At 45.3% G+C, this 27924-nt stretch overlaps 1 protein-coding gene and 1 long non-coding RNA gene across 2 annotated transcripts; both read left to right on the forward strand.

Moving 5' to 3' along the window:
* The first annotated feature begins 12992 nt into the window (after positions 1-12992).
* On the forward strand, positions 12993-15837 carry LOC116994914. Its single transcript, XR_004417619.2, has 2 exons — positions 12993-13066; positions 15689-15837. It is a non-coding gene; the product is annotated as an uncharacterized LOC116994914 (long non-coding RNA).
* Positions 15838-22013: 6176 nt separating this feature from the next.
* LOC116995839 (osteocalcin-like) lies at positions 22014-27564 on the forward strand. The gene is made up of 4 exons (XM_033058872.2): positions 22014-22080; positions 22589-22624; positions 25887-25956; positions 27154-27564. The coding sequence occupies exons 1-4, from the start codon at positions 22014-22016 to the stop codon at positions 27281-27283; spliced, it is 303 nt and encodes a 100-aa protein (XP_032914763.1). The 3' UTR covers positions 27284-27564.
* Positions 27565-27924: the final 360 nt, after the last annotated feature.

Genomic DNA, 27924 nt, shown 5'->3' on the forward strand with positions numbered 1-27924 from the left:
GAACAGGGAACTGGGTTGTGCTGTGGAAGATGCAATTTCATATCCATCTTTGGTGAGAAAGGATTTGAATATCTGCAGAAGCAGAATATTACAGAGATCTGGAGGTTCAGCAAGGGAGACTAACATTTTTTTTATTTTGTTCCCCTGAACTGCTGTGTGTGACATTAAACAACAAAGTGTTGCTTAGAGGTGAGCCTCCATCTGCTGCAGGTTGAACCAATACTTTGCATATGAAAATTTGTGCCTCAGCTTTGTCACTTCAGTCCTGCTGCACACAGTTATGGACTTGGCTGTGACGGGCTGCTGAGCTGCAGAGAATCTGACTGCAGAAGGACTGAACAACCTTTGCACCTACCCTGAAGAAGAGGAGCAGGCACTGCATGTGAGAGCATGTGAGTCTGCCTTGTCAGCACTGCTCCTGCTCTTGGCAGTGGCTGGGCAGTGCTGAGAGGCCTCTGACTGCCAGCACAAAGGCAAGAGACATGTCCCAGGCCATGCAGCCCTGGTGCTTTATGCATGCAGAGGTAAACCACCAACATAGCAAGACAGGCTGAACTTCTTCCTTTCTTCTAGGGATTCTACCAACTTTGAATAAAACCATTTAAAAATCTCTCAGATGTTTCCCAGAATAGCTGTCAAAGGATGAACTTTATGGTGCCTAAGTCAGATCCCATCTCATATACAGAAGTCCAGCACTGAGCTGGGCCTGAGTTTCCAGGATGGGGAGGAGATAGAGATGATTTAGAACAACATATGGTAGGAACCACTGTCCTCCTCATCATAAATGGACGAAGAGCATGGCTGTCTGACACCTCTGTTCACAGAATCACAGAATGGGTCAGGTGGAAGGTACCACAGTGAGGTTCTCTGGTCCAAGCTCCCTGCTCAAACAGGGTCATCCCGGAGCACATGGCACAGAATTGTGTCCAGATGGCTCTTGAATATCTCCAGTGAGGGAGACTCCACAACCTCTCTCGGCAATCTGTTCCAGTGTGGTCACTGCACAGTAAAGAAGTTCTCCCTCATGTTCAGGTGCCTCAGTTTCTGCCCATTGCCTCTTCTCCTGTTGCCTGGCACCACCAAGAAGAGCCTGAATCCATCCTCTTGACACGTCCCCTTCAGATGCTTATAGACATTGATGAGGTCTTCTTTCACATCTCTTCTCGAGCCTGAACAGTCCCTGCTCCCTCAGCCATAAAAGAGATGCTCCAGTCCCTTAATCATCTTTGTTGCCCTCTGCTGGACTCACTCCAGGAACTCCATGTATCTCTTGTGCTGAGGGGCCAAGAGGAGTTTGTCTGGAAGGAAGCTAAACCAACAAATCTGGGCAGAAATATTAGAAACAAACTTTCTCTTGCTGGTGGACAGATCACAGGACTTAGTCACTCTTAGTCACCTCCACACAGGATGGCTTCCTCTCAGTACCACAAATGGCAGCCCATAGGCTGGCAAAGAGGTGGGGACAGGTGACACAGGAGGAGGAAATACTGTCTGGAGGATACAACTGGGACAGTGGTTTGCAGGACCGTGAAAGTGGAGGGCAAGGAAGAGTCAAAGGCTGTTTTGAGAGGAGAGAACTTGCCCGAGGAGTGATGTGGCCAGCAACAGGTAAGGGTCAGTAAGGGAAGGTGCTGGGTGGATACCACAGAGAACTGATAATGGTGGAGAAGAGAACAGAGAAGTGTTTTTTCTAAGGCTGTGAATCAAATACCTCTTTGACCCATTTTGGCTTAGTCACTAAAGAAACTTCAGAGGAACATTTTCAGTGGAAAAACCTGTAAAACCACAAGATGCACATTGAATAAAAGCATACTTGTTCTCTCTTTTGAATTTCTCCCTTCTCTGCTAAAGTATCTGCAAATCCAGACAGGCAGGCTAGTTGCATGATCTGTAAAGCAGCAATTTTGTCCAGGTTAGAGGAAAGGCCCATGGATAACTGCATCCCTGCCTGCACCAGGCCTTCACCTACAGCAGCTATGCAGAGCTGCCCTCTGTATCGCAGCTGCAAACAGCACTGTGTCCTCAGCCCCACACACTCACTAGGGTTCAAGCCACTGAATCCTCCACGGATCACAACAGCCCCTGGAGAACCCCACATCCTGTCCACATACAGGCTGGAATGCCAGCCCCATCCAGTCTCCAGCCTAAAACACATGGGCTGAGCACTCCAGGTTTCTCCCTGTCCCCGTGTTATGAGTATTATATATTCTTCATGTCTCCCACCTTTCTCTCTTCCTAAGTCAGAGCCCACATTTCATCATCTTGTTAGGGATTAATGTAATTCCATGCCACCCATGTCATGTGTTTTGTATGTCTGTATCACCAGCATTATTTCTTACTTTCACCTAGTAGATGAGGCATTGGTGGTATTGTTCTCTGTAACTTTCTTGGTTCAGCTTAATACAGCACACCATTACCTCCGTAGGTGCCAGAAGACATAACACAGGTGCAGTCCAGTTCTAGCTCCATTATTTGTGTGGGCAACTGCAGGCAAATATCAAGTCCTTGGGATTCTAATCAGCTATCAGAAGACAGGATGGGAACTTGCAGTTTTCCTTTTTTTTGCTCTGTTGCTGTTAATTGCTGGAAGAAATAGAATAATCACCTCAAGAAGAAAAAAACATTTATCTGTTTTCTTCTCCACTAAATTACAGAGGGCTATATGCCTGAAAGATTGTGTTTTAAAACAGAGAAGTGTTATTTTCAATATAAATCTGTTGTTCTCAGAGTATTCTTTGGTATCTTGGAATTCAATGTGGGTGTTGATCCTCGATATATCATGACTTCCCATTGCAATCAAGACTTTATTTTCCTTGGCCAATTTTTTCTGTTCTTTGGCTGAGAAGCAGAAGAGACAGACAGTAACTTACCCCAGACTGTTGATGAAGCCTGTAGGCAGAGCTGGAGACAGAGCCCAGATCTTCTGCATGCAGATCTCCTGAATGTAAGCCATATGGCCACACTTTCTCTTCACCTTCCCTCTCTCTGTGACTCCCAAAGGCTATTTTCTTAAGTTCAAAGGGCAGTATTTCACCATGAGTAAAAGGCTGTCTTATTTGGTTGTTTCTTTGGCACAGCTGAAGTTGAACAGATCTGGATTGTTGTTTTCCCTCCATCTCTCACTCCTTGCCGGTGAGACCTTTCCTCCTGGATGAATTGCTTTATTCTTTTGGGGTCTGATGGTGAATGTGCTTCCTTGCCACATTCCTTTCTCCAAGCACTTGCCGTGCTTTCTTGGATCCCTGGGCATCTTGAGTTTCAAACCCCATCTCGTAGCAACACTTTCAGGTTTTTTGCTCTGTCGAGATACGAGCAGTAGAGAAAATATTATGTTAAGCAGATATTAAGAAGATATATTTGTGTTGTCAATATTTTAATATTATTTTGAATAATTAGAAAATATTTAAATATTACTGTATTTATTTTTTTGCCAAGATATTAACAAGGTATATCTGCATAATCAAGAAGTGGCAGGTGAGAAGAAAATGTGAATGGGCCTTTGCTTGGTACATTTTAGTCATGGCAAGACAGTAGCAGAAAGAAAGGTATTGTTAAAATGAAAGGCAGTTTCTCATGCTATAACTGAGGTAGTAATGATTATATCAAATTTTAAATGTTCATCAGTCTTCTTTTCACAAACCTGTTCTGTCATCCAGGAGTCTGGATGCTGCCAAGGTTAATGGCTCTTTCAGGTGCTTCCGTCTTGCAGGTCTCCAGCATGGGAACAGCACATCTTTGGTGTCTCTGCTGTGACTGGATTGCTCACTGCCACAGAGACACCTGCAAAGATGCACTGCTCCCACAGAGCAGCAGGCAGAAGCAGGGTGATCTGAGAATCACCCCATTGAGGTTGTTCTCAGGATCCCAAAGCAGGGTCTCTTCTTTCTGCCTTGCTATCTGCAAGCAGCATGGAGGCTTGAGAGTACAGGGCATTCCACAAGTTCCCTCTCAGTCTCCAGGATAGGGCTGGCTGTCACTGCGCCCTCCTCCTCCCTGCTGGCTCCCTGTCTCTGTGTGAGTGACAGGTCCTCTGACCCTGGTATGATTTTTATTACTCTTTTTGCCCATACCCGTGCCCTGGAGGCAGCTCTGCCTCAAGCATAATACTGCTCGCAGGGAAGAGTGCCTGCCTTATCGTTTGTGCCCCAGGCACTCTCTTTTAAAAAGAATAAATATTCTATGCAAAAGGAGAACAGAGAGAACCCACCAGGCACCCTCTGTCAGAGTGGTGATGAAGAAAGACAAGCAACACAAGCAAATGGATTAGCACTTTGCCTGGGGGCCCTGTTGGAAGGTTTCTGTTTGGTCTCTGAGTTCTGGTATTTCAGTGGACTCCTTCTTGGCAAGTCTAGCTTTGTGATTTAGGACAATAAAACCCTTCTTCCTTTAACAATAAAGATAACTGTATCCATAATATTTCAAACTTAAGAAACTGCTTTACCAGCATTTTACAAATAGGGTGGGATTCTTTCTTTGGCTGTTCCTATGGAAATGAGGTTGTCTGTGTGCCTGCTTGTCATGAACCCACTCTCAACAGATCAGACACACCTGAGTGTAGGGCAGTGGTGTCTAAGGTGTTATGGTGCTACTAGTTTTGTGAGACTATGTGTTGGGCAGAAGTGGAAAGTCCCAAAACTGCATGATTAGCTTTTTATGTCAGCAGTACTGTAGCCTTGCTCATAACATGTCCTCACATCCTTGCTGGGACCCTCAAGCCCCCCAAAATGAGCTGCCTGGAGCTGCTCCTTGCTCCTTGCCCATTGCCTTCAACGGTACCAATGTGCTCTGGCTCACTTCAGTGCCACCTTCTTGAAATTCATGCAGGATTGTTACTTCAATTTGGGCTGGGTTTATCTGAATGTCTGTCCTTATGCCGGGAATCCATCAAGCATGCAAACCCAAAGCTCCTGAAGTAGTTGGCTTCTATTTCTAGCCATGACAATCAGCCAAAGACTTGGCGCTGTTTTATTTATGTTTAATTTACTAAGTGTGCATCTGTGAATTTCTCTGTGACAGACAGAGATGTCACAGATGGGCAACATGTGTGGGAGGGGGCTCTGTTTCTGGACAAGCACCATCCTCCTCTGTTTCTCCCCAAGCTCCACCACCCACTTTGAGAAATCCCAGGGTAACCGTTCCCCAGATCACTGACAAAAGCAGCAAAACCTCCCACTAAGAACAAGGATGAGGGACGTTCCTGGGGCCCAGCAGCTTTTCAGGCAGCTCACACAATTTGGCAGAATGAAGGACAGCCACCAGGCAGGCAGGGATAGGCAGGAAAAAGCTTCAGCAGCAAGACATCAGGAACGTTTTTCTCAGGAGGAGCTGACAGCAAACTTTGTGTCTCAGTGCTAAGTTTTGCATGGAGGAGGCAAAAAGCTGATCCAAGATTTCAGGTGCTTGCTGTCAGACAGAGACGGAGCTAAAACCAAGCTCTCCGCTGTCATGTGAGCCTTGCAGGTCTCTCTTCAGTGGCAGTACCTTCACAGCACTCCTGCTGTTTTACTGATGGTGTCACCATCTGGAAGTGCAAACTCAGTGTGATAAATTATTTTCTTATGATCTTACTTACTCAAGATCTTTCCAGATAAGGTAATGACAGAGATTTCTGTTTAGCAATCTGGTGCCTGGACTAGAGGATGGAGACAGTAACAGATCATTGTTGGAGCGATAGCACAGAGAGCACAGAGAGATCAGACAATGCAGAAGAGCTCCAGGGGCTGAAAAAGAGAGTGAACTTGGGAGGTGCCTGTGTATCATTTATCACCAAGCCCCAGGCTTGGGAAGGCCAGGCAGCAATAAGAGCGCCCTTGGCTGAGGGAGATGCTCCTGCCAGACAGACTCTTCTCCTGTGGAGGGCTGAGGACAGGCACATAACCACACCTCTCTCCCCTCTGCAGCTTGTACACCACTTGGCACAGACAGGACCTTGATCCTAATGAGATCCCTGGGCAACTCTAATGAAATGACTGTCCTGACTGCAGCCTTACTGTTCATTTCAGTTATACATTCAGGTCTCAAAGTAGACAAGGGTTTTTTTAGGAGATAGTGAATACGTCTTATTTATTGTGCAGTATTGCTATTTTATTTAATGGATCGTCCAGTAGGTTCGTTGGCTCCTCCTCCAGTTCACCAGTGAAATGACCATCAAGAAAGACAATCACTTACCTCAAAGAGCTGCAGTGACAAACAGATGCTTGGCCAAGTAACACGGGGAAGGTGTGTTCTACAGGTGTGTACAGATGTTTGGTATATAATATATGCACAGCAGAGATTCTCATTCAATAGCTGCTGTATGAAAATGTATGGTAGCAAACAACATTGTCACTAATCTTAGGCTTAGCCAGCCAACAGGGCTGTAACTGCTTGTGTATCCAGTGTGTGACTCATGCAGTGTATTTTGCTGATAAATGTACAGCAACATTTTCCAGTGAAGCCATGGCTGTAGGTGGGAGACAGTGAAAATAAATCCCAAATAATACAATCCAATTGGTGCCAGTAAGTAATGCAAGCAGATCCTATTACTGGAACAGAGGGTAAAAAAAAAGAATTAGTTAAAGCCCAGGAAGGACAAAAGTGTATTTGTTGGCAAAAGTCTTTAAAGGAAGATTCTACTGTGGAAAATAGTAAAATGCAACTTCTGTGACTGGAACATGTTGTAAGTCATATGTGTGTTCTTATGTGATTTTTGACATTTGTATTGAATCTTAAAATTACATCCTTTGTCATGTAGACAAAAAGGGACAGATAATTACAGCAGAGGAGACTCCAGTGACCTTTTCTGAGCAAATGAGGGGGAATGTTGAATCCAAAACTGTCACCTCATGCCTGTAGCATTGGAGTCTTGCTCTTTTCCTTGTACACCTGTCCTGGTTTTCCTCCCAGTGCCTGGCTAAAAGGAACATGAGACCAAATGGAAAGAGCTCTGAAATAAACTTATTACCAAGCAGATGACTTCCAAAGCTGCAGAACAACTTGAGATGGGTTTGGATAAAGAGTTTTTCATACTGAGGACATGATAGGAGGTCTTTACACTGCCTTCTGATACTTCATTTTGTAGGGATTATTGGTTGCAATACTGAAGTTACAGAGGCCAATGCAAGACACTATAGAAAGGAAAAGTTATTTTATTTCAAGCCACACTGATTTCGCTCACTCAGGCTAACACTCTCATAACCACATTCATAGGCACCAGAAGGCATTTGGTCATACTATTTTATTTTCTTGCAGTCTCATAGAAGATTCAGTTCATGGGCTCTGGAGCTCTCTTTATGTCTCTGGTGTTTCTCTTAGTTTGGCCACCATATTCTCATTTTAGATGCATCATTTGCATCCTGCAGGAGTTGGCAGTAGCTGTTGTCCTTTTTGCCTCCTTTACATCTTTTACTACCTCTGAGTATCATTAGAACTCATCCTCCTTTGTCTCCTCATCTAGGTATCTTAGAGCTCAGTCTTGCTCTTTATCTTAGGACTATCATCTCCAGAGATCTAATTTTTTTCTTTTATTAAGTCTTAGGTGTAGTCTGCCTCTTGTTTTAGGACTTAACTGATTTTAAACTGTGATTTTTTTCTCCCCCCAGTCTGGATATCCAGAGGATCTGTGTCAATATGCTGGGATCTTAATGACCTGCTAATCCAGCTGCCATCAATATGGGTTGCTCTTGTAGCCCTTCTTATGCCTTTCTTCCCAGTGCTTCCATAGCCAGATCTCTTATTTTCTCTCCATTTATATTATTTTATAGTTTCTTTTATAATTTAAAGAAAATTGAGACCACTAATGACAAAGACACCTCTAGCAGAGTGGTGGCTTTTGGAGTCCAGTGCCATTTTAGGAAGAAGGAAAAAACTAATCCAAAAGATCACAGAGTCATGGAATATACTGAGTCAGAAGGGACCCATCAGGATCAGTGAATCCAACTCGAGAAAACCCCAGGAATCACACCCCAAGTCTGAGAACACTGTCCAAACATTTCTTGAATTCCTTTTACCTCTCCTTCTCCTTTTAAAATTCTTTCCTGCTTTATGTGAACACATTTCTTAATAAAAATAATAATTTGCCAAGTTTAATACAAATAAATGATAAATATGTATCCAAAAAGCATATAAACAGTGTGAAATTAATACTAAGGGAGGTCATCACGTCAAGTGATTTGACTGTCATGTGATGTTAGGGACATTAATATAATCTGTAGTTATGCACAAGAAGATAAGAGTAATCAGATTTCATGCTTCAATAAATAAGAATGTCTTTCTTCTTGCCACAAACAGCATTTCACAATTAGCTGTGTATTGCATGTTTCCCTCCACTCCCTAACATTCCTTTGTACTCTATCTGATTTTAACAACAGAGACCAAGACCAGGGGCTTGATGTGCCACAGAAAAAGTTATTTGCTTACTAAAGACAACATTTATGATCCTTTAGATAGTGAACTGAGATAGAACAAAGAAACTGATATAATACTGCAGGGATGCTTGTAAATACTTCAATGGCCTCCTGCATTCAGGACAGACAGAACATAAATGTTTCAATCTGATCTTGACTTCACAAGGGCTGGCAGATTTGGCATCTAAGATGCTATGCTAAGTATTTTTATTTAAAAAATTAAAAAAAAGCCAAAAGTGCATTATTGTTATTTTTTTATTTACCAGATGGATGAGAAGAGTGAAACCACAGCTGCTTTCTTATCTCTTCCCATGTCTGTACAGGAAATAAGGCGGGTAAATCTCATCTGATCCCAAAGATTTATTCAGGTCAGGACATTTTTGTGTTCATGTGGTGAAGCAAGGGGGATGGGTGTGGAAAAAGAAGAGAGGTTTCTATTCCCTTTTCCCATAAGGGTGAAATGCAGAAGCATGCTCTGTTTATATAGACAAAGTTTGAACATTTTGCTTGCCCCATTTTTCACAGGATTCTTGAAGTACAAGAAATGCAAGTTTCTTATATGGGTTATTTAATCTCTACACAAGAACCTCTGCCAATTTTTTCAACATCCAAATAATATTAATATTATCCTGCCTCTTCCTTCCTTCCCGGACTGCAAGAGAAATATGCTGATCAGTGTATGTGGACATGTGTGGGTGGGTGGGGGTAAAGCCAAAGGAAGCAACAGAATTAGTTAGCTCTTAGCCCTGAAATGTTTTGGTTGCTTTATTCAGTGAACTGAATAACCTTGGTCTGACTTCTGCAAAATTTTAGTCTTCTCTGCTCCTGAACTTCCTATTACCAGCCAAACACAGCTGTTCTGGGAAGTCCTGGCCAAACAGAGATAGTCAGGCTTTGAGGTAACTCTGATATCCCACAGAGTATCCTGAGCACTGGAGTTGAAGGCTTGAGCCAGGCTCACTTTTTTCCAACAAGAGAACTGGAGAGCAGTGAGCTCCCATCAGGCTGTACTGCTGACTCCAAATGCTCCTGTGTTCATAGCCAGACTGAGATTTTTCTAGGACACTGGGCTTTGTTTTGAAGCTTGATGGATTTCAGGGAGTAACTTTGAGGATCACAGCTGCATAGAAGTTGTGTCTGGACACTAATCTCTGAATTTCAGTAGATTAAATGAAATTTAATTTTGCTACCACTAATATAATGGCTAAAAAACATCCCCAGTTTACCAACCAACCAACCAGCCAACCCTCACAGCTCACCAACTATAAACTTCACTTTGTGGTCATGATTAATGTAGAGACAGGTGCAAACTCTAAGTCAGAGCAAGTGGAAAAAGAATTATCCTCTCACCCTCTGAATTTTTTCAGGGAAGAAGGATCTGAGTCTTTTAATGGTGCTGATTTTCAGTCCTGCTCCTTAGCCCTGGGATACTGAGCAACCATTTGTTCCAGAGCCCAGAGTGACATCCCTCAGGTTGGACATGCAGGTGTACTTCACATCCATAGGCAGGAGAAAGTCACTGGAAGTTATTATGTAAGATGGAAAGGGAAGCTTCTACACTGCCCAGAATGTTGGAGGAAACATGAAATAAAATAGCTATAAGATGGTGTGGGAGCCTTCCCACCCACAGAAAACTGACTATCTGTGACCTTCAGATGGTGGTTTTTACAACAGTCCTAAGACTACACATAGATCCACTTTGTTAGAACCAATATGTATTTTCACACTGGAAGCTTATCTTTTTGCAGAAAGTTGTAATGCTGGGGGTAAAATTTTCCTCAGGGGAAAGGTCAAGACAGATTTCAAAGATATGTGTTTAAATATTTTTGAAGAAAAAACCCCACCACTTACTTGTTATGGAATTATTCTTTTTTCCCCATTCCATCATGGAAGTGGAAATTAGTCACTCCTGTTATTTTGAAAAAAAAATGTTTAATTGATATGAAACTAGATTTTCCTGTTTATGTACTCCCACTTTCTTTTAATCTTTGGAAATTTTTAAATCTACTTTTGAAACGTTTTTTTTTCCCAGGTTCAACTAGCATTTGAATTAGTTTAAGTTTTAATTTTGAGTAGCTGAATAAGTTTGCTGCCAGAGCTAACACACATTCAGATATGTATATCAAGTTCTTTAAATGTCTGAAATGTGTTCTGTTTATTTTTATTTCATAGTCTTTTGACTAGCTTCTGTGTTTAAAAAAAATCTCCCCTTCTAAAGCTTAGTGTCAGTATGCTAGTTTTCAGCACGATTTATTCCATGAGGTTGTTGACTTTAATTATATTGTGGATACTCAAACACTCTTACTTAGTGGCTCAATTATTCTTGCTTCTTGGATCAGTTCCTAGGTATTACTTAGGAGTAAATGGAAAAGTAAAAATAAAATCTTGTTTTCTCATGTGCTGTAGAACTAGTTGTTCTGAGACACACTTGTTTATCATGTTGAGAAATCTCTTCGTAAGCCTAGACCATGTGGTGGTTGACTAACTTACATCCTGAAACACAGAAGCCAATACGAAAAAGACTGTCCAGATTGGTAAGTCCAGTTACTTGATACTCTGAGCAACCTGAGTTTGGAAACCCTGCTCTGTTGCAGAGCTATCAGGGTTTATTCCCTCACTGGAGTGCTCAGCAACTCTGCTGAAGCCTTCCTAGCATGAGCTGGGCACTCATTAAAAGAGACATAGATGTGGGACATGGCTTTAAAGACAGAGGATGAAAATGGGACTTCTCCTAATCATGAGAGATGAGGACTGAAACAGCCCCTGGGGGGTTCTGGAAACAAAACCTGACTGCTAGTGCATTGTCCTGCTGGAAAAACCTTGAGGTCAATGCAGGGATGGAGAGACTTAGCAACTCCCACAGGCTGTGGTGAAAAGGTCTGTCATTCTGGGTGAGAGCGCAAATCATATTGTCTTTTTAGTCCTCATCTATAGCACTCCCCCACCAGAATTATTCCATGAAGGGGGTGACCTGGGCCATGCAGAGGAATCCTGCTGAGGTCTCCCTGGTAACTTATCCAATGGCACCAACAGATGCCCATGTCTGCTGGTACATTCTCAGCAGACATCTCAGAATCAGTATTCTGTTCTTACCTTTATGATTGACGGTTTATAGCTCTTCCTTTGTTCCCCATTTACTTCTACTTCTACTTCTACTTTACGAGCTTTTAATTTACAGCAGGATTCTTACTGCTAATCCCAATGGCAGACCTTGCCTTTGCCCTATTGCATATTCTGTTCCTGTTAATGAAGATTTAAAAGGCATTCTTTTCTTCTGCTCTCAGACTTCCTTTTCACTGCTGTTGCCTTCTTGCCTTGTGTTATTGATAAGATTCCTCAAGAAGCATTCATTTTTAAAGCTAGTCATTAAGAGAAGTAAAGTGAAGTAAAACTAGTCCCAAGAGAAATTAAATTGGCAATTTCTTATATTTGTCCTTTCAGCTGCTTAAGTTTTTGCCCCATTTATCTGATTCTTTACTATTTTGCTGTTTTGGTTTTAATGCCCATTTTCTTCTACTTAACTAAGAGTTTGCCAGATGGTACTGGGGCCAATGATTTACCAGTATCTGGGAAGATGAGGGTGACCAGATCTTCTGAGTCCTGATTTCTCTCAGGGCTCAGCAGTCATAGGGCTGAAAACTTCGATGACACTGAAGGGTGGTAGACAAGGGCAAGAGATGCCCTCCTGTTCACACTACTTTTCAAAGGTGGGTCCTGATCACCTTTGTGGATCCTGGTGTGCCCTTTGCCTTGAGCACAGTTCAAGATTGCTGTCCTCAGGCTCTGAGGACCAACAGGTACTTGTACAAGGACACAAGTTAACATGGCACCTCATTGCCACAGCCAAGTCTGAACCTTCCCCAAACTCATAGAGCACTGTAGGAGCTAAAGATAAAACCCTTGGGCAGGAGCTGCTCACTGTTCTCTGTCCAAACAGTGAACAGTGTTCTTTATCTCCATGGATATGCCATTGTTTTCATTTTGGGCCAGAAGCCCAAAGCCCATTTGAACAGTGCCATGTCCTGGGCTGCCCAGAGCTGCTGTGAGCCCAATGTGAGCAGAGGGTGCATCTCAGGGGTTTGGGTTTGCATAAAGCCAACTCTTGGCCTTGCAGCATGTGCCACTTTGGGGGTTTCAGGGCTGACACCTTTGTTATGTGCATTTTCAGTCTGATACTGGCCTGACATTAAAAGGGGCGGTCAGTTGTAAAAGCAGCATGAAATGAGATGGGAGAAGCCTCCTGGCCTGCTGTTCCCTGTGGAAGAACAGGTGTCCTGGCTAGCACTGGAGCTTGAGATAGAGCACAGTCAGAAAAGGAGGGGGTGAAAGGCAGGGGGGGCTCTTGCAACAAAAAGGAGAGTGGAGCTTGTTGTCATAGCTCTGCCCAGACACTGCTGCCAGGCACAGAAAGGCAACCTGGATGTGGCTGTGTCCCCACTAGCCGCTGGTGTGTGCTCTGGCTCTCCCTTTTGGCTCAGTTCTTTGATGTTGCTGGCTTCCTGGCGGTGGGCAGAAGGTGGTTCTGATGGTAGCCTGGGGGTGGATCAAGAGTGGGAGAGGGGAGGAGTCACTGATCCGTGCTAATAAATAAAAGGTCCCTCTTCTTCGGTACGGGGTCCAAGACGCCAGGAGAGCTGCCCCCTGGGACAAGAGCTGCAGACTAGCAGGGAAGCGACAGCTTAGTGAGTATGCAGGGGCTGCCTTGCTTTTCCTGGACAGCTGCTTATTATTATTGCCTTGCTGGTGCTTCACTACTGTAAAATGTTAGGAGTGTTTGCTACAGCTTGTATAGTGTTGTGATTTTTCACTCCAGCTGCAGACACATCAGGGCTGCTTTTCTGATCTCTCCTTTATTTGTGAGTCAACAGAGATTTCCCTGGCATGTGAAGATTTGATTTAGCTCCTTTCTGTATTTCTAACCAAGGGATGCTGCAAGAAAGCAGAGGGATTTGGCTCACTCTGCTGCATAGTATGTTACCCCAGGGCAGCCCACTGTTGTTGAGTAGGGGACATGTGTGCTGGAAAAGTGTGGAGTGCAGGGGCAGTAGAAAGGAGTACTTTTGCAAGAGGAAGCATTCCCTGAAGGAGGTTTGTTGGGCTGTGTAGCTGGCATGTTCATTCATCCCTTGAAAAATGTATTGCCTCTGTGGTGAAAAATGAAACATTTGGGTTAAAGTGGTGTTTGTGGCTGTTCTTCTGTGGTTAATGGCAGGGTATGCTCCAGGCATTCTGGGAGCAGAGTCCTCTGAAATGGGAGCAAGAGTCTTCTAGGGACCAGAAAGCTCTGCTCTGAGTGAAGACAAATAAAGAGGGTTTGGCTGGAAAGCATGTTGGAATTTACCACTGGGCAGCCTCATTTCATTCCGAAGTACACCCAGCATCTTCTTCTCTGTGCCCCTCTGCTTTCCCACTGGGGTCTGTCCTCCAGCCTCTCCCTCATGTTTTCCTTTCTTAGCAGCTACTGTACAAGACATTTGGGAAACCTCTAAAATCCACATTAAACAATGGGTCCAAAACTTCTAAGAACTGAAAAGGATACCAGAGCAGAGAATTTCCTTAAAGAGACTGGAGTGGCAGGGCACAGAGTGGCAGCAAAGTCTCAGTTCCCCTTTGACCTAGTGTCTATAGCAAACTTAAGGTTTTTTCCCAAGTTTTCCTCCTCATTTCAGGCTAAACACTGAACAGGCAAGAAGTGGATGTGTATGGGGAGGGCCTTGATGGTGCAAGACTGAGATGCTCTCCACATGGGGTGGGGTAACAAGAATGAAGAGCAATTCTTTCTCTTTGGTCTGAAGTTGAAGTCCCTGGTCAGGAGTCCTGAGACAGGAGACTTCAGGAAAGGGTCGTGAGTTTGGCATTGAGAGGGTAAACTGCAAAGCCCAGAGTAATCTTTTTCCAATTAATTCCACTCCTCACTGATGAAGTGTTAGGCTCTGTCTACATGTCCTTGGAGTTCTTGGCTGTGTTACCTTCAGCGTGGCTTCATGGATTGGCCTCTGAAGGTGACAGCAGTGACAATAGTGCAGTGGTTTGGGGAGAATGGTCTGCACCCAGAGTGCATTCACTTTGTATCCTGTCAGTGAGAAATCCTGCTACCTGCATATACACAGAGACAAAACAAGCAGTAGTCACAGCTTGGATGAGACATAAGAATAGCTCCTGTGCCCTAGGTTCATCCCCAGGCAGTGTGTGGGGTCTCAGTCCCATCACTGCCACTGGGGGAGGGCTGGCAGGCAGTGGGTACCCCCCTCTCTCCCTACCTTGCCTCTAGCAAGCTCTTTCCTTTTCACCCAGCAGAGATAGCCATCTCTGTAACTCCTTTTCTCTTTCACTGCTTTCTACTGTTCCAAGAGTTGGAGAGTGGAACACCCGATGTTTTGTCCATCTCTGCTGCCCACGGTATTGGATCCAAAGTCTTTTAGGTGTTAAAAGGCAAGGTAGTTCTCCCTGAGACTGCTAGCCTTGAAGATTCATCCCAGATGAAAAGCCTTACATTGACTTAGGTCAATGTGTATTAGGTGTCCTGTGAGGCAAGGACTGCTAGTGCTAGACCAGAGAGGGAAATGTTTGCCTGTGACTCCACTAGGATGCTGTCCTTTGGGTTGTGAGAAGAGTCTAGGGTCAGCACCACACTGAGAGCCTCAAAGACAGAGTTCTGGGTGCTGCTGTCATCTCAATGCAAAATCATGATCCTGCCAGCAGAGGGATTCTTTAAGGTTGCTGCTTGTCACTCCTGAAGCAATAAAGTAGGAGATGAAAAGGGGCAGCAGAGTTGTATTTCTCCTCTGGTAGCTGGCAGGCTGGCATTGCAGCAGAGGCCAGCTGGAGAGAGGGGGATTGAGTGGGACAGGAATGTTTGAAGCCTCATGCTCTGTGTCTCTATCGGCAAAGCTGGCAGAAGAATTTGGGCTGCTTGTATCCACACAGAGTATGATGAGAGCAAGGAGAGCAGATCAGAGGAAAAATCAGAAAAACAAACATTGCTAGTTGGGATCAACACACAACTCTGCCTTTGGGCCCCTGGCAGCCTGTGAAATTCCTTCCACTTGCCTTGGCCAGCTTTTCTGAGTGTGGAGTGCTAGTGATATGTTTGCCTCTGGATTATGTCCCCCAGCCCTGAACTATGAGAGGAAGGGGGCATGCCCCTTCCTTCCCAAAACCAAATCCAGTCTGCTAATAGAGGATGTTTTGTAATAGCTCCAAGAAGGAGGGCGTACCAGCTAGCTGTCACCTTGCCCAGGCTCTTTCACAGGACTCCTCCTGGCTCTGTTTTCATAATAAACATTCCACTGCTAATTTTGCAGTCAGCCCAGGATCTCCAGCTACCCTCAGTGAGAAGACACAAAACACAGTGAGAAAGGCAGAGTGAGAGATTCCTCCCTGCACTGGCACAATGCGCACTCTCACCATCCTCACCCTCCTGGCTGTCTTGGTGATGGCTGCTGCCTCCTATGGTAGGTGACCTTTATTACTGGGTAGAATGAAAATTCCAAAGCTGCAGACATTTATGGGTCTGTTCAGATGTTTGTTATTTAACTTTTTGTCTTGTTTGCTCTTAACTTGATCTCTTGCCTGCTTTCCTGCCCTTGTGTCAGATCCTCCTAGCCCTGATCCAAAGCTGTTATCTCCAGTCATTGGAATTCACAGTCCAGGATGCTTAAATCCCTCTCTCTGTTCCAGCTCACTTCACACTCTGCTCTTCTTTTTGTCCCTTTGTTGTCTGGACTATGATAAGAGTGCTAATTCTTAATTATTCCCTGCTAATTGGAAGATTTCCCTTTTTCCTTTTGTAATATCATCCCATTTTCCTACGAGGCACACAGTTCCATATTGTGGAATTAAGATGCTGCTTCATGCATTTCACTGTGCTAATCCATTCTCTAAGAACACATGCAAGCTTTGAAGGTAAATTGGTATCCTATCCATGTAGTGTCAGGAGCAGAATGTGATGAACTGTGCTGGAGAATCAGGCTGGATGACCAAGCACGAATCTGAAAGCACTGACTAAATCACCAGGTAGCTCTGTATTAAACTCCTGAGCACTTTAAACTCCTCATATAAATTCTAGGTCACACCACTGGTCCCTTTCTCTTCCTTTCAAACATGTGCCTTAACCCTGGCTTCTCTGATGTCTATGTGTGTTCTATTGGTCTGTGGAATATGAAATACTAAGTCCAAACAATACAGTGTCATAATACATGTTTCATTCTTTCTTTCCACAGAGTCCCATGAGAGCATGGAGTCCCACGAGTATCTCAGTAAGAGACTGCTTTACTCTTTTATTGAATTTGAAGAGTGCTACAGACATGTCCAAGTTCATTTACTCATACTCCTACTAGAGATAAAATAGGTGGAACTACTAGGCCCAGGGAAATTCAATTTACTGAGTGATGGAGTTTCAGAATGAAAAGGGAGAGAGTTAAAAGAAGACTTCACATGTTTTGGCACAAAGTCATACCACTATCTTGCATAGAATATAATGAGAATTGGAAAACAAAATTTGAAAACTCGGGTCTCTGTTATGTGTACCAAAACCAGATTAACTGACACTAGAAAAGGACATTGCTCGAAAAACTCTGGATGAGCATGGAAAGAGGTACTGTAGGAGCTATGCACAAAATTTATTCTCCCCCAGGAGCAAGGAGAGCCTTACTGTAAGCACCTTGGAAGCAGGCAGGGTGTGTGACTAGGAGGGGTACTTTGGCTGGAGGAGGGAGAGAGAGTGTCACAGGAAAAGCATGAAAAGGGTGGAGAGTCTCACTTTGGAGCAAGCAATATTCTGGAGAGGTTGGAGAACAGGTGAATAGAAACTAAAAGAAATCAGGACACCTGGAAGAAGAACTTCACAAAGCAGATAGTCAGAAACACAAAGGCACATATGGAAGCCAAAGTCAATGACATCCACAGAGTCCTGAACTCTGCAACAGGACTGTGATGTTTCTCTAAACAGACAGAAGGACTTTCAGGCCCCTCTGTCCAAAACTGCCACAAAGACTTTTCAATGACTGTCTAACCTTGGAGGCAGAGAAACAATTCTTGTAGTTCTTCTGAGGTCTCTGTAGCTTGGTACCTACCTCTTCTGGGCCAAGCTCCACTCACTCAGAGGGGCTGTGGCAGCAAAAATCACAGTAGCATTCCCCTGGGTGATTTGAGTAACAGCAGAACAAGAGCAGCATGGGCACTTCTGTACAGGCTGCACCAGCCACTGAGAGAGTGTGCAGAAAGCATATTAAAAGGTCCTGGATTTCATTGTACATGGGAGGGCAGACAGGGAGGCTGTTACAAAGGAGGAAGCTAGCTTTTGTTGAAATCTGGCATTGAAAAAGTGCCATTCTGAATAACCCCTTGCCTTCACAGATCCCTTCCTCAACAGGCGAAGGGCCAATGACTTCATCCAGGCTGACTCGAGACTAAGAGCCATCGCTCAGGAGAGTATGTCATGGCCTCAGGGTGCTGGGCTGAGGTGGGAAGAGATTCCTCCTTGCCAAGCACAGGCTAATACCAGGGGTGGCAGCCATGGTGACTTGTGAGGAGCCTCAGTCCCTCTTTTAATGTGAAATACCATTTAAGTCCCCAGTCCCAGGAAAAGCAAGAATTCAGATAACAGAGAGCAGGTCCTTTGATTTGGAGACATGTCACATGCTGAGAAGACTGATTAATTTTTCTGAAGGAAGCACCAACAAAAGGCGAGAGAATGAGTGTACGATGGTCCAAAAGAAAGCTCCGTTTGAAGTCTTATTCTAGTCCTCAGATCTCATGCTGAACTTGCATGACCTTTTCTAAATGAAAGGGCCATCTGAGGGCCCACTTGCCTCATTTGTAAAATACAGAAATAATCAATTTAATGCCTTATTCAAGGCTTGTGAAAATAAACTCTGAAGCACAGAAATCATCTCTTAGCGAGACATAAGGCAAATCTCCTCAGTACCAGGTGACCCCTTTGCAGGATATTTCAGGTCTTTTTTCTATGTATATGTTTGGGAAAGAGCAGAACAGCTGAAGAGAGCAGGCTGGGGAAGGCTGCAAAGGAAGGACCCTTCCTTAAGATGAGGCAGGAGCCGTTCCCTGCTCCCCACCACCTCACTTAGCCCCTAAATAAAAGGTTGATTGAGGAGGCTAAATATTCTTGCTGTAGTTACATCACTCCCTGGGTGTGGTAAACAGAACCAGGTGTGCTAAGAGCTCTGTAGCTGGATGATGGACTCTGATGGTGGATCCTTAACCCCAGTGTGAGTTTTGGGCCGGGAAAGGGCTGAGGACAGATATTTAAGATGACAGCACTTACCCCTTGTTGTCTCTTTGCAGGATCAGGGAGCGCAGTAAGGCTCCCTACGAGCATCAGAGGGAGCTCTGCGAGGATTACTACCCTTGTGAGATGTACGCTCATCGCCATGGCTACCCCGCTGCTTACAAGCACTATTTTGGGGGGAGGAGGAGGACTAAGTAAAGGATGACCTGTCCCCACCCTGGGGCCTGGAGTCCAGGGTATCCTCTCCAAAACTGCAATGGCTCTGAAACATATTCAGTTGCTTGTATCCTGTATGTTATCCTGCCTGCTGCTTCTCTCCCATGTAGCCATGGATTCCTACACTGTGTTAACTAGCGCTGAGCTGATGTAGCAGAGATCACAGAGAGTTCAGGATGTGGGTGTTTACTGCAAAATAAATTGCTGGTTTGATACTATCTTCTCTTGACTCACAGTATTTTGGGAGGGGAGGGTATGCAATTTTCCATGAAGGAACTGAATACATTCTGTGGCAGATTATGGGGAAAAACGTAATTACCTTACAAGCATACAGCTTGTAAGGAATCTATAATGTCCTTGCTCCAGGTTCTACAAGTGGCTTCTTTCAGAGGTCACTGGAACAGTTTCAGCTCCCAGTCTTAAGACATCCAAAACCAGTGGGGTGTTCAGAATGCAGATCCACTTTCTGAAAATCGAATCTTTCCTCAGCTAGGGAAACAAAATCCAGAAGGCACCTATTTAATCTTAAAACAAGTTAAGATTGGTGACAGAAAAAGCCAGTAAATTGCCTCTTATTTATCCAGCTACCAACAGGTCCTGATGTTAGGTGCTCCTTTAGAAAGGAGTGTGTGGTCCAGACTTAACTTGTATTTCCTTTTGCAATCCTCTTTCAAAACCCTTCCACTTGAAACTACTCAGGTAGCACTTGAAAGCTGCAGAAATCAAAGCTGGAGAGGGGCTTCTGGTGGTAAATTATTAGAAAAAAAGAGATCCAGTGTTTGGGGTCACGCCCAACTTTGTTCACATAGAACAATTCCATTTTACTGTTCACAAATAGTTTGAAATCAAGATGTGGCTTGACCACCCTGTGCACAAGTTACTGAGCACCTTCTGGACCTCTGAGGAGTGAGCGTGGCTGCATTCTGCTCACCATCACCAGGGCCTGTCCCCAGGCCAAAAGGCACCAGTGCTGACATGTCCAAGAATTCAATGCTGCTCTGGGCTTGACAGCAGCTGGGACACTCCTTGGTGTGATTTGTGTGGGAGACATAACATCTATCTCAGCTCAACACAGATGGTTTCACCATTCCTATCTCCAGGCTTACACAGGCACCTGCAAATTATTGAAGCTGGGAAGATTCATGGCAGGCAATCAAAGTCTATGATGTATAAAGTATCAAATTGTTGACTAATCTGTGAAATTAAGTTTGGAGTCAAATCCACCTGGCCTGTTAGAAACATGCATGTCCTTCCAAAACAGCTTCAAGGTTTTGCCAGCTTTGGAACTGAATTTTAGAAAGAAATGTGATTTATTTATTGAAAACACGTCTGATAGGAAACTTCACCCTGACAGTTGCTGAAGTTTTGTCCAGAGCAAAAAATGAGAGAAATTATTTTAAGGAAAAAACCTGTACAGATTAGATATATTCACACACACACTTGTTCTCTATGTTCTCAAGTAGGTGAATCTTGTGATTACCAAGTGAAGCAAACTCACATATACTAAAATCAACAAATCTGCAGTGTCTGGGTTTGACTTGACACTGTGACACCACCACAACAGAAAGCACAAGGTCTAGTGCTGTCTGGGTCTGTGTCCAGAAATATCCAGTGATTCCAATCCCCAGTTAACCAGTATAAATAATGAATAATACCAGAGATTTCTGTGGGATTTCATTAGTGTAAGCAACAAGCAAACAGATGTAAGAGACTACATGCTGGTTAGAAAGCTTGGGAAAACATGGGAAGACAAATAAAGCTGTTTGGATTACTAGAATGGTACATTTATATATTTATATTATTTCAAGTATTCAGCTGGAAGCATAACTTTCCTAGAATACCTATTATTTTTAGATGTTTATTTACTTGTTAACTGCTGCTCTTTTGCTTGAATAATATATATACAAGACCTTTTGCTGGACATCATTCGTATATATATTCAGCTTTCCTGGACTGTACAAAAGTTAACAGGGACAAAAGTTGGGGTTTATTTTAATCCTGAAAATTCTCTAAGCTAAAAGACAGTGTTTCTAAAAATTGGGAAAATCCCTAATGGCTCTGATTTTCCTTGGGAGCCTCCAAAACTTTACTTCTGTAACCCTGCACATGGGTATGAGAAGGACTGGATATGAGGTGGAGGAAGATTATGTCTCTGCTACCAGAAAGAATGAGCACATTTGATTTAAAAATACCCCAAAACAACAAAAGAACCAACGAAACAAAAAATAACAACTGCTATAGCTTGATCACCTGTTCAGCCAGGAGGAGACCTTATTGAAGCGTACAGCATCCCCCTGAGGGCAGTGGAGGGGCAGCACTGATCTCTGCTCTCTGGTGATCAGTGATAGTACCCAAGGCAACAGCTGGAACTGTGTCAGGGAAGGTTTAGGTTGAATATCAGGCCAGAGGGTGTCTGGGCACTGGAACAGCTCCCCAGAGCAGGGGTCACAGCACTGAGCCTGACAGAGCTCAAGAGGCATTTGGACAACACTCTCAGGCACAGGGTGTGACTCTTGAGGTGTCCTGGGCAGGGCCAGGAGCTGATGATCCTTGTGGGTCCCTTCCAACTCAGCTTATTCTATAATTCTCTGGTTCCTATGCTGTTTGTAGGATGTGGCTTTTGGTAACTTGTGGATTTGGTTTGGGGAATGTGGGGTTACTGACACATAACCCATGCAAGGCTCTTGTACCAAGTAACTTTAGCCACTTGGGTCCTGAAGAATAAGACACTTTCGGAGTCTAAATATTATTCGACTCTTTGACAAGAGAGGCCAAAATAAGAGAAGCCATCACAGGAAAAGAATTGTTCTACTTCAGTGTATGCTGGTCTCTGCCCTGGCTTTCCAGCATGACTGAATGACTTTCAAGTTTGTAAGAAAAATGTTTTTATTAATCCAGTTGTTTTTCTTCAACACCCCCATTCAAAACCTCAGAAAAAATCTTCTGGAAATGAGATGGATGCCAAAATGACTGCCAGGACCCAGTATCTCCTGACCCAAAGTAAGGGCTTTGTTTTGGAGTGCAGACACAGGAACACAAGCCAGATCCCTGATCTCTCCAAGAAATCACAGGATATAAACTGCTGCCCAAAAGCAAGCCCTGGAGAACTTCAAAACCTCCAGGAAAGCTCTGAGGTTAGGGAGACCAGCGCAGCCAAAGAAGACATGAGGAGTCTGTTGGCACTGCTGATCGTGACTCTGGCCCTGGCTGAACTCTGCTGCTGTGAGAAAGGTAAGGGGACATCTTCCCAGGAAGGCTCTCAGAGAGCTGCTGAACCCTGCTGCTGGCTGTCAGCTTCCCTCCAGTCTGGGAGAGACACAGAGCTTTTGGGGGGAGGAGGTGCACCACCAGTCATTGCATGGCTTCAGATCTCTGTTGGAGAGAATCACGGATGAGAGAGTGCTTGGGAACAGAGATCCTCACCTTTTGCTGGGCATTTTCTTCCACTGGTCAACACCCACTCAGCCCCACCTCAGTGGCATATTGAATTTCAGCAGAGAATTTGAACATTTTAATATGTTTAAGATTTCAACTGGTTTATAGTTTAGTCTCCCTCTAAATGATGGATGTCAATAACAGCATTTTGGGAGAAACAGACCTTCTATGTAAGGGGGTCGGAGCTGGATCTGGTCAGTCAGTGGTGGGATTCAATTACAGAGGAGGGTGACTCACAAGCATAGAAGGACTCACAAGCAGACTCCTTTCTGTCTGTCTGTCTGTCTGTCTGTCTGTCTTCCAGATCCCAAAGAACCCTCAGGATCTCTCAGTGCTGACAGTGAGTATATAATTCTGAGTGATGCTCAGCTCCACTCTCCTGCATCTGCCTTCTTTCTTCCCTTTGATAGGTTCAAGGGCTGAGCAAGAACCATGCTAAGTCCTCTCTAACTCTTCCCTTTTCGCTTCCCTGAGGGGCAGGAGCATGTGCAGCAAGCAGAGCCCTCCACGCATGAACAGGTGACATGAGGGTGTCCCTGCACCAGCCAGGCTGGCATTGCTGTTGTGTGCTGGTGTGCTGGGTGTGCCTGGTGTGCTGGTGTGTGCTGGGTGTGCTGGGTGTGCTGGTGTGCTGGGTGTGCTGGGTGTGCTGGGTGTGCTGGGTGTGCTGGGTGTGCTGGTGTGCTGTGTGCTGTGTGGGCGGGTGTGCTGGGTGTGCTGGGTGTGCTGGTGTGTGCTGGGTGTGCTGGGTGTGCTGGGTGTGCTGGTGTGCTGGTGTGCTGGGTGTGCTGGATGTGCTGGTGTGCTGGTGTGCTGGGTGTGCTGGTGTGTGCTGGGTGTGCTGGTGTGCTGGGATGTGCTGGTGTGTGCTGGTGTGCTGGGTGTGCTGGTGTGCTGGTGGTGCTGGATGTGCTGTGTGCTGGATGTGCTGGTGTGCTGGTGTGCTGGGTGTGCTGGTGGTGCTGGGTGTGCTGGGTGTGCTGGGTGTGCTGGGTGTGCTGGGTGTGCTGGTGTGCTGGGTGTGCTGGTGTGTGCTGGGTGTGCTGGGTGTGCTGGTGTGTGCTGGGTGTGCTGGTGTGGTGGGTGTGCTGGGTGTGCTGGGTGTGCTGGTGTGCTGGTGTGCTGGGTGTGCTGGGTGTGCTGGTGTGCTGGGATGTGCTGGTGTGTGCTGGGGTGTGCTGGGTGTGCTGGGTGTGCTGGTGTGTGCTGGGTGTGCTGGTGTGTGCTGGGTGTGCTGGGTGTGCTGGTGTGCTGGGTGTGCTGGGTGTGCTGGTGTGCTGGTGTGTGCTGGTGTGCTGGGTGTGCTGGTGTGTGCTGGGTGTGCTGTGTGCTGGGTGTGCTGGGCGTGCTGGGTGTGCTGGTGTGCTGGTGTGCTGGGTGTGCTGGTGTGTGCTGGTGTGCTGGGTGTGCTGGTGTGTGCTGGTGTGCTGGTGTGTGCTGGGTGTGCTGGGTGTGCTGGTGTGCTGGTGTGCTGGTGATTGCTGGTGTGCTGGGTGCTGGGTGTGCTGGGTGTGCTGGTGTGCTGGGTGTGCTGGTGTGTGCTGGTGTGCTGGGTGTGCTGGTTGGTTGCTGGGTGTGCTGGGTGTGCTGGTGCTGTGTGCTGGGTGTGCTGGGTGTGCTGGTGTGCTGGTGTGCTGGTGGTGCTGGGTGTGCTGGGTGTGCTGGGGTGTGCTGGTGTGCTGGGTGTGCTGGATTGTGCTGGGTGTGCTGGGTGCTGGGTGTGCTGGTGTGCTGGTGTGTGCTGGTGTGTGTGCTGGTGTGTGCTGTGTGTGCTGGTGTGCTGTGCTGGTGTGTGCTGGGTGTGCTGGGTGTGCTGGGTGTGCTGGGTGTGCTGGGTGTGCTGGTGTGCTGGATGTGCTGGGTGTGCTGGTGTGCTGGGTGTGCTGGGTGTGCTGGGTGTGCTGGGTGTGCTGGTGTGTGCTGGTGTGTGCTGGTGTGCTGGGTGTGCTGGGTGTGCTGGGTGTGCTGGATGTGCTGGGTGTGCTGGTGTGTGCTGGTGTGTGCTGGTGTGCTGGGGCATCTCCACATCCCGAGCAGTGCTCTGCCAAGGCGTGAGTGATGCAGGTTGTCAGCAGCTGGCTGCATCTGCCTTGTGTGAAACAGGGTCGTGTTGGTGGGGTCTCCCTGCTCTGACCTGGCTTCAGAGACCTGCCCAGTGACTGCTGCATCCCCAGGCTGTTCTGAGAGCTGAAGATGCCCACATCAGTGGGTTGTGACCTCCCTGCCAAGTCCTGCAACAAGGATACCCTGAAAGCAAAGGGCTTCCTTGGCTGCAGTCCCTCCTGTCAGGTCACCTGGGATGCTGGGATTTTCACACCTTGGGTTGTTCACAGCTTTTGCAGCAAGCTGATCCTGGCAGAAAGCTGTATGGAAAATCCTTTTTGTTCTCTCACATCTCTCCTTCCTCACACTTTAAAGGATAACATTGCTGCTGAGAAGCATGAAAGCTGGTATTTTTCCACTGAGCCAGTACAAACACAGATTGGGAAAGAGGAAAAAAAGTAAATACTGCTCAGGGAAAGGTGGTAGTTTCTGACAACTCATTAACTGGCAGTTTCTGTGCAGTCAGTATTTTGATCCAGACCAAACCTCAGTTTGTTAGAGACAGGATACCTCTCACCTCCAAAGAGAAACACAGCCAAACACTCCATGACGATGAGGGAAGGGACAAACCTCACCATCTCCTCACAGGCAGAGGTCTTAAAATCTTTTTTCCCTCAGAGACAGCAACAATTTGCTGGTTTCCATGCTGAAATGTGTGCTGGTGTGCAGCTGCCTGTGTTGCTGCTGTGCCAGCACCTCTGCTGTTGTGGGAGCATCCCATGGAGTGAGGCTGTGCTGTGCTGAGCCCTGGCTCGGGCTGGGGAGTGGCTGCACCTGGTGTTTGTGGGGTCCTTCACAGAACCATGATGTTTGCACAACCACAAACCAAGGGAGCAAAGAAGCAACTGTGCAGACACAATGTGTTGGTGGAGAGCAGGAGCAAATGCTCTCATGGCTGGAACACCTCTTATGTTCTCCAGGTCCTGAACGCTGGGATCTTTGCACATCTTGGGATCTTTGCACATCTTGGGTGTATTTCTCACTGGGTGATGTTTGCTGTCACTGTTTTGTACTTTTCACCTTTCCCAGAACTCTGTAGATGTGGGCATTGGTATTTCTGTGTGCTGCCTGTTGCTCATGGCTCACTGGAGGTGCTTCAAGGTCTTCACATCATTCTCACATCATTCTCAGTCTGTGTAAAGACACAGAAAGGAAGTCAAGACTCTAAAATTAAGTAGGCCAGGAGAGAGGGTGCCATTCTCCTAATTTTCTTCTTATTCATATTTTATGCCCTCTGCCCATTTGCTGCAGACTCAGATGATGCTGTGTGATAAGGAAATATAGTTTATGACAGAAAAAGCCCTTGCTTCATGGAGATGTGAAGGCTGCAGTGAGAAGGGAGTTTTGAGTGTACAGTGGGATGGGGAGAGATGAATGAACCCTTAGGATGGTTTGTGGCAGTCATTTGCTTGTGAAGAAAGTAGATTCTGATTTTCACAGGTTAGACTGGTCTCTGTTTCAGTGCTACATCTCTAACCTGCTGTGTTCTCTCTTGGCAGGCATCAAGATTAAAAAAGAAGTTGCCAATGCCTTTGTGAAGAGGAAGAAGAGATCCAGCCCTTATGAATGGTAACAACTCAGGAGCTGGACTGAGAACCTGCTCTGAAGAGGGGGTGGGAAGGCCACAAGGCATGACAAGGCATTATTTTGTTGTACAGCTATGTTATTACCTTCCTCATGCATTGAATGAAAAAGGCTGTAGGAGACTTTCAATGATGGAAAAATGGTTATTTTCTCATCAAAGCCCATTTGAAGGCTCATAGCTGGACTCTAGTATTCCTCCCAGGGAGAAAGACAGCACTGTGGACAGCTATGGAGACAGTGGGATACAAGTTAGAAGCTGCTGCAACCTGCAGGGTCATCAGAACCAGTTTTTAGGTTAATGAGAATCACAGAGCCTTGGTCATTGCCTCTGGTCTCCCACAAAGGGAGTACAGATCTGTTGCAGGAATAAGGCTAGATCAGATTGGTTTTTCTTTCTGAAGCTGTAGAACATACATTTACTTGTGCAGAAAGTAGACACTAAGATTCGGAGAAATCCTAGCTATTTGAGAAATTTCAGGTAATGCAAGGATGTTCTTCACGTATTTCCTGGAAGAGGTTGTTAAGGTGCCCTTTCCAATACAGAAATAAAGCAATAATTCATGAGATACTGGTGGGATTTCTGTGGTGGTGTGTACAGTCTTCAGGAAAGATTAACCAAACCTAGAAGAGGAACCGAGAGTGACATCCAAAGTGTACAGCTGAGACTAAAAAAATTGGGCTTTCTTAGCCTGGCAACAAAAAAAAAAAAAAAAAAAAAAAAAAAAAAAAAAAATCTATGAGGGGATAGTGCTCCTGTCCATAACAGAAGTGAGGGAAGTGAGGATAATTAGAGAAAAGTGGTTAAGCTAAAGGAAAATAATGGCTAGTGGGCAAAAATAAAGATAAGCAGGAAATTATAAATATATAATTAAATAAATAACAAAAAATAAAAGTTCCTGGGTAGTTGGGGAATGAGACTGAAGACAAAAGAACCTCACATCCTTACAGCTTCTGTGGTACCCTTTGCTGATAAAACCTCAAGAGCAATTGATTTAAGTTGGATTCTATCCCATACTTCCCAGATTGATCAAGCAGCCTGTTCCTGTGTGAGCAGATGTTTAACTCAGCATGACTCTGCTGGGGCACTCTGGAGGATCACTTCTTTCATGTCAGTGTCAGGTGTGTGAACTGTCTCCAAATACATTGGCTGAAACTTCAGGATGGCATCTCTGTCTACTCCAGGTACTTCGAGTATTATAAAAGTCCTCTGGAGCAGATGCACGAGCGCTGTGAGAACTACCCCCCCTGTGACCTCCTCTCCGACCAAGTGGGGTTTGCCTTGGCCTACAACCGCTTCTTTGGGAGATACTGAGCATGGGAAGGTTTGGCTTGGAACACTCCAAACCCCACAGGGGAAAGAAGGCTGTGGTTGGGAAGGAGGGAAGGAAAACATCTGGACTGGCATCTCCTTCTGTTGCCTCCCTAACCAGCTGGAAAACCAAGGCAGGGATTATCCCACTTGTTGAGCTTCCACTAACTTTCTTCCTTTCATCAATAAAATCTCTCTTCAGGCATCTTTGTGGTATTTTGAGCTTCACCAGAAGACTCTGTCTTACTTCCTTCCACCTGAATCCCCAGCACACAATAGGAGAAAAATGGTGATTAGTTTCAAGAAAAACACTGCATGCCTTAGAAACATCACTAGATCTCTTAACATCTTCTGCAAAACACAGGAGGATTATGGAAGAAGAATGTCACAATGTGTGTAAATGTGGCGGATCTGACCCTGGGATGCTCACTGGGAAGAAGGAAGAACACCTGTCTCCTGCTCCAATTAGTAGGAAAGTTCAGTATTTTCATGTAGTATAATCACATTAAATATGTATCACACTAGGAGCATTCTGTAAAGATAGAAGTGTGCAAATACTCTAGATAGCAGTCAGCTTCTCGTACTCTCTTCTGATTACTCTGTCATAAAGTTTGCCTGTATAGCAACAATAAATAAATAAATAA

This window comes from Catharus ustulatus, chromosome 4, assembly GCF_009819885.2.
Source record: "Catharus ustulatus isolate bCatUst1 chromosome 4, bCatUst1.pri.v2, whole genome shotgun sequence".
NCBI classification, from domain to species: domain Eukaryota; kingdom Metazoa; phylum Chordata; class Aves; order Passeriformes; family Turdidae; genus Catharus; species Catharus ustulatus.

Coding starts and splice junctions, on each gene's coding strand:
- LOC116995839 (XM_033058872.2), top strand. CDS start 22,014: ATGAGGAGTCTGTTGGCACTGCTGATCGTGACTCTGGCCCTGGCTGAA. Junction 22,081..22,588: donor ACTCTGCTGCTGTGAGAAAG/GTAAGGGGACAT, acceptor TCTGTCTTCCAG/ATCCCAAAGAACCCTCAGGA. Junction 22,625..25,886: donor AGGATCTCTCAGTGCTGACA/GTGAGTATATAA, acceptor CTCTCTTGGCAG/GCATCAAGATTAAAAAAGAA.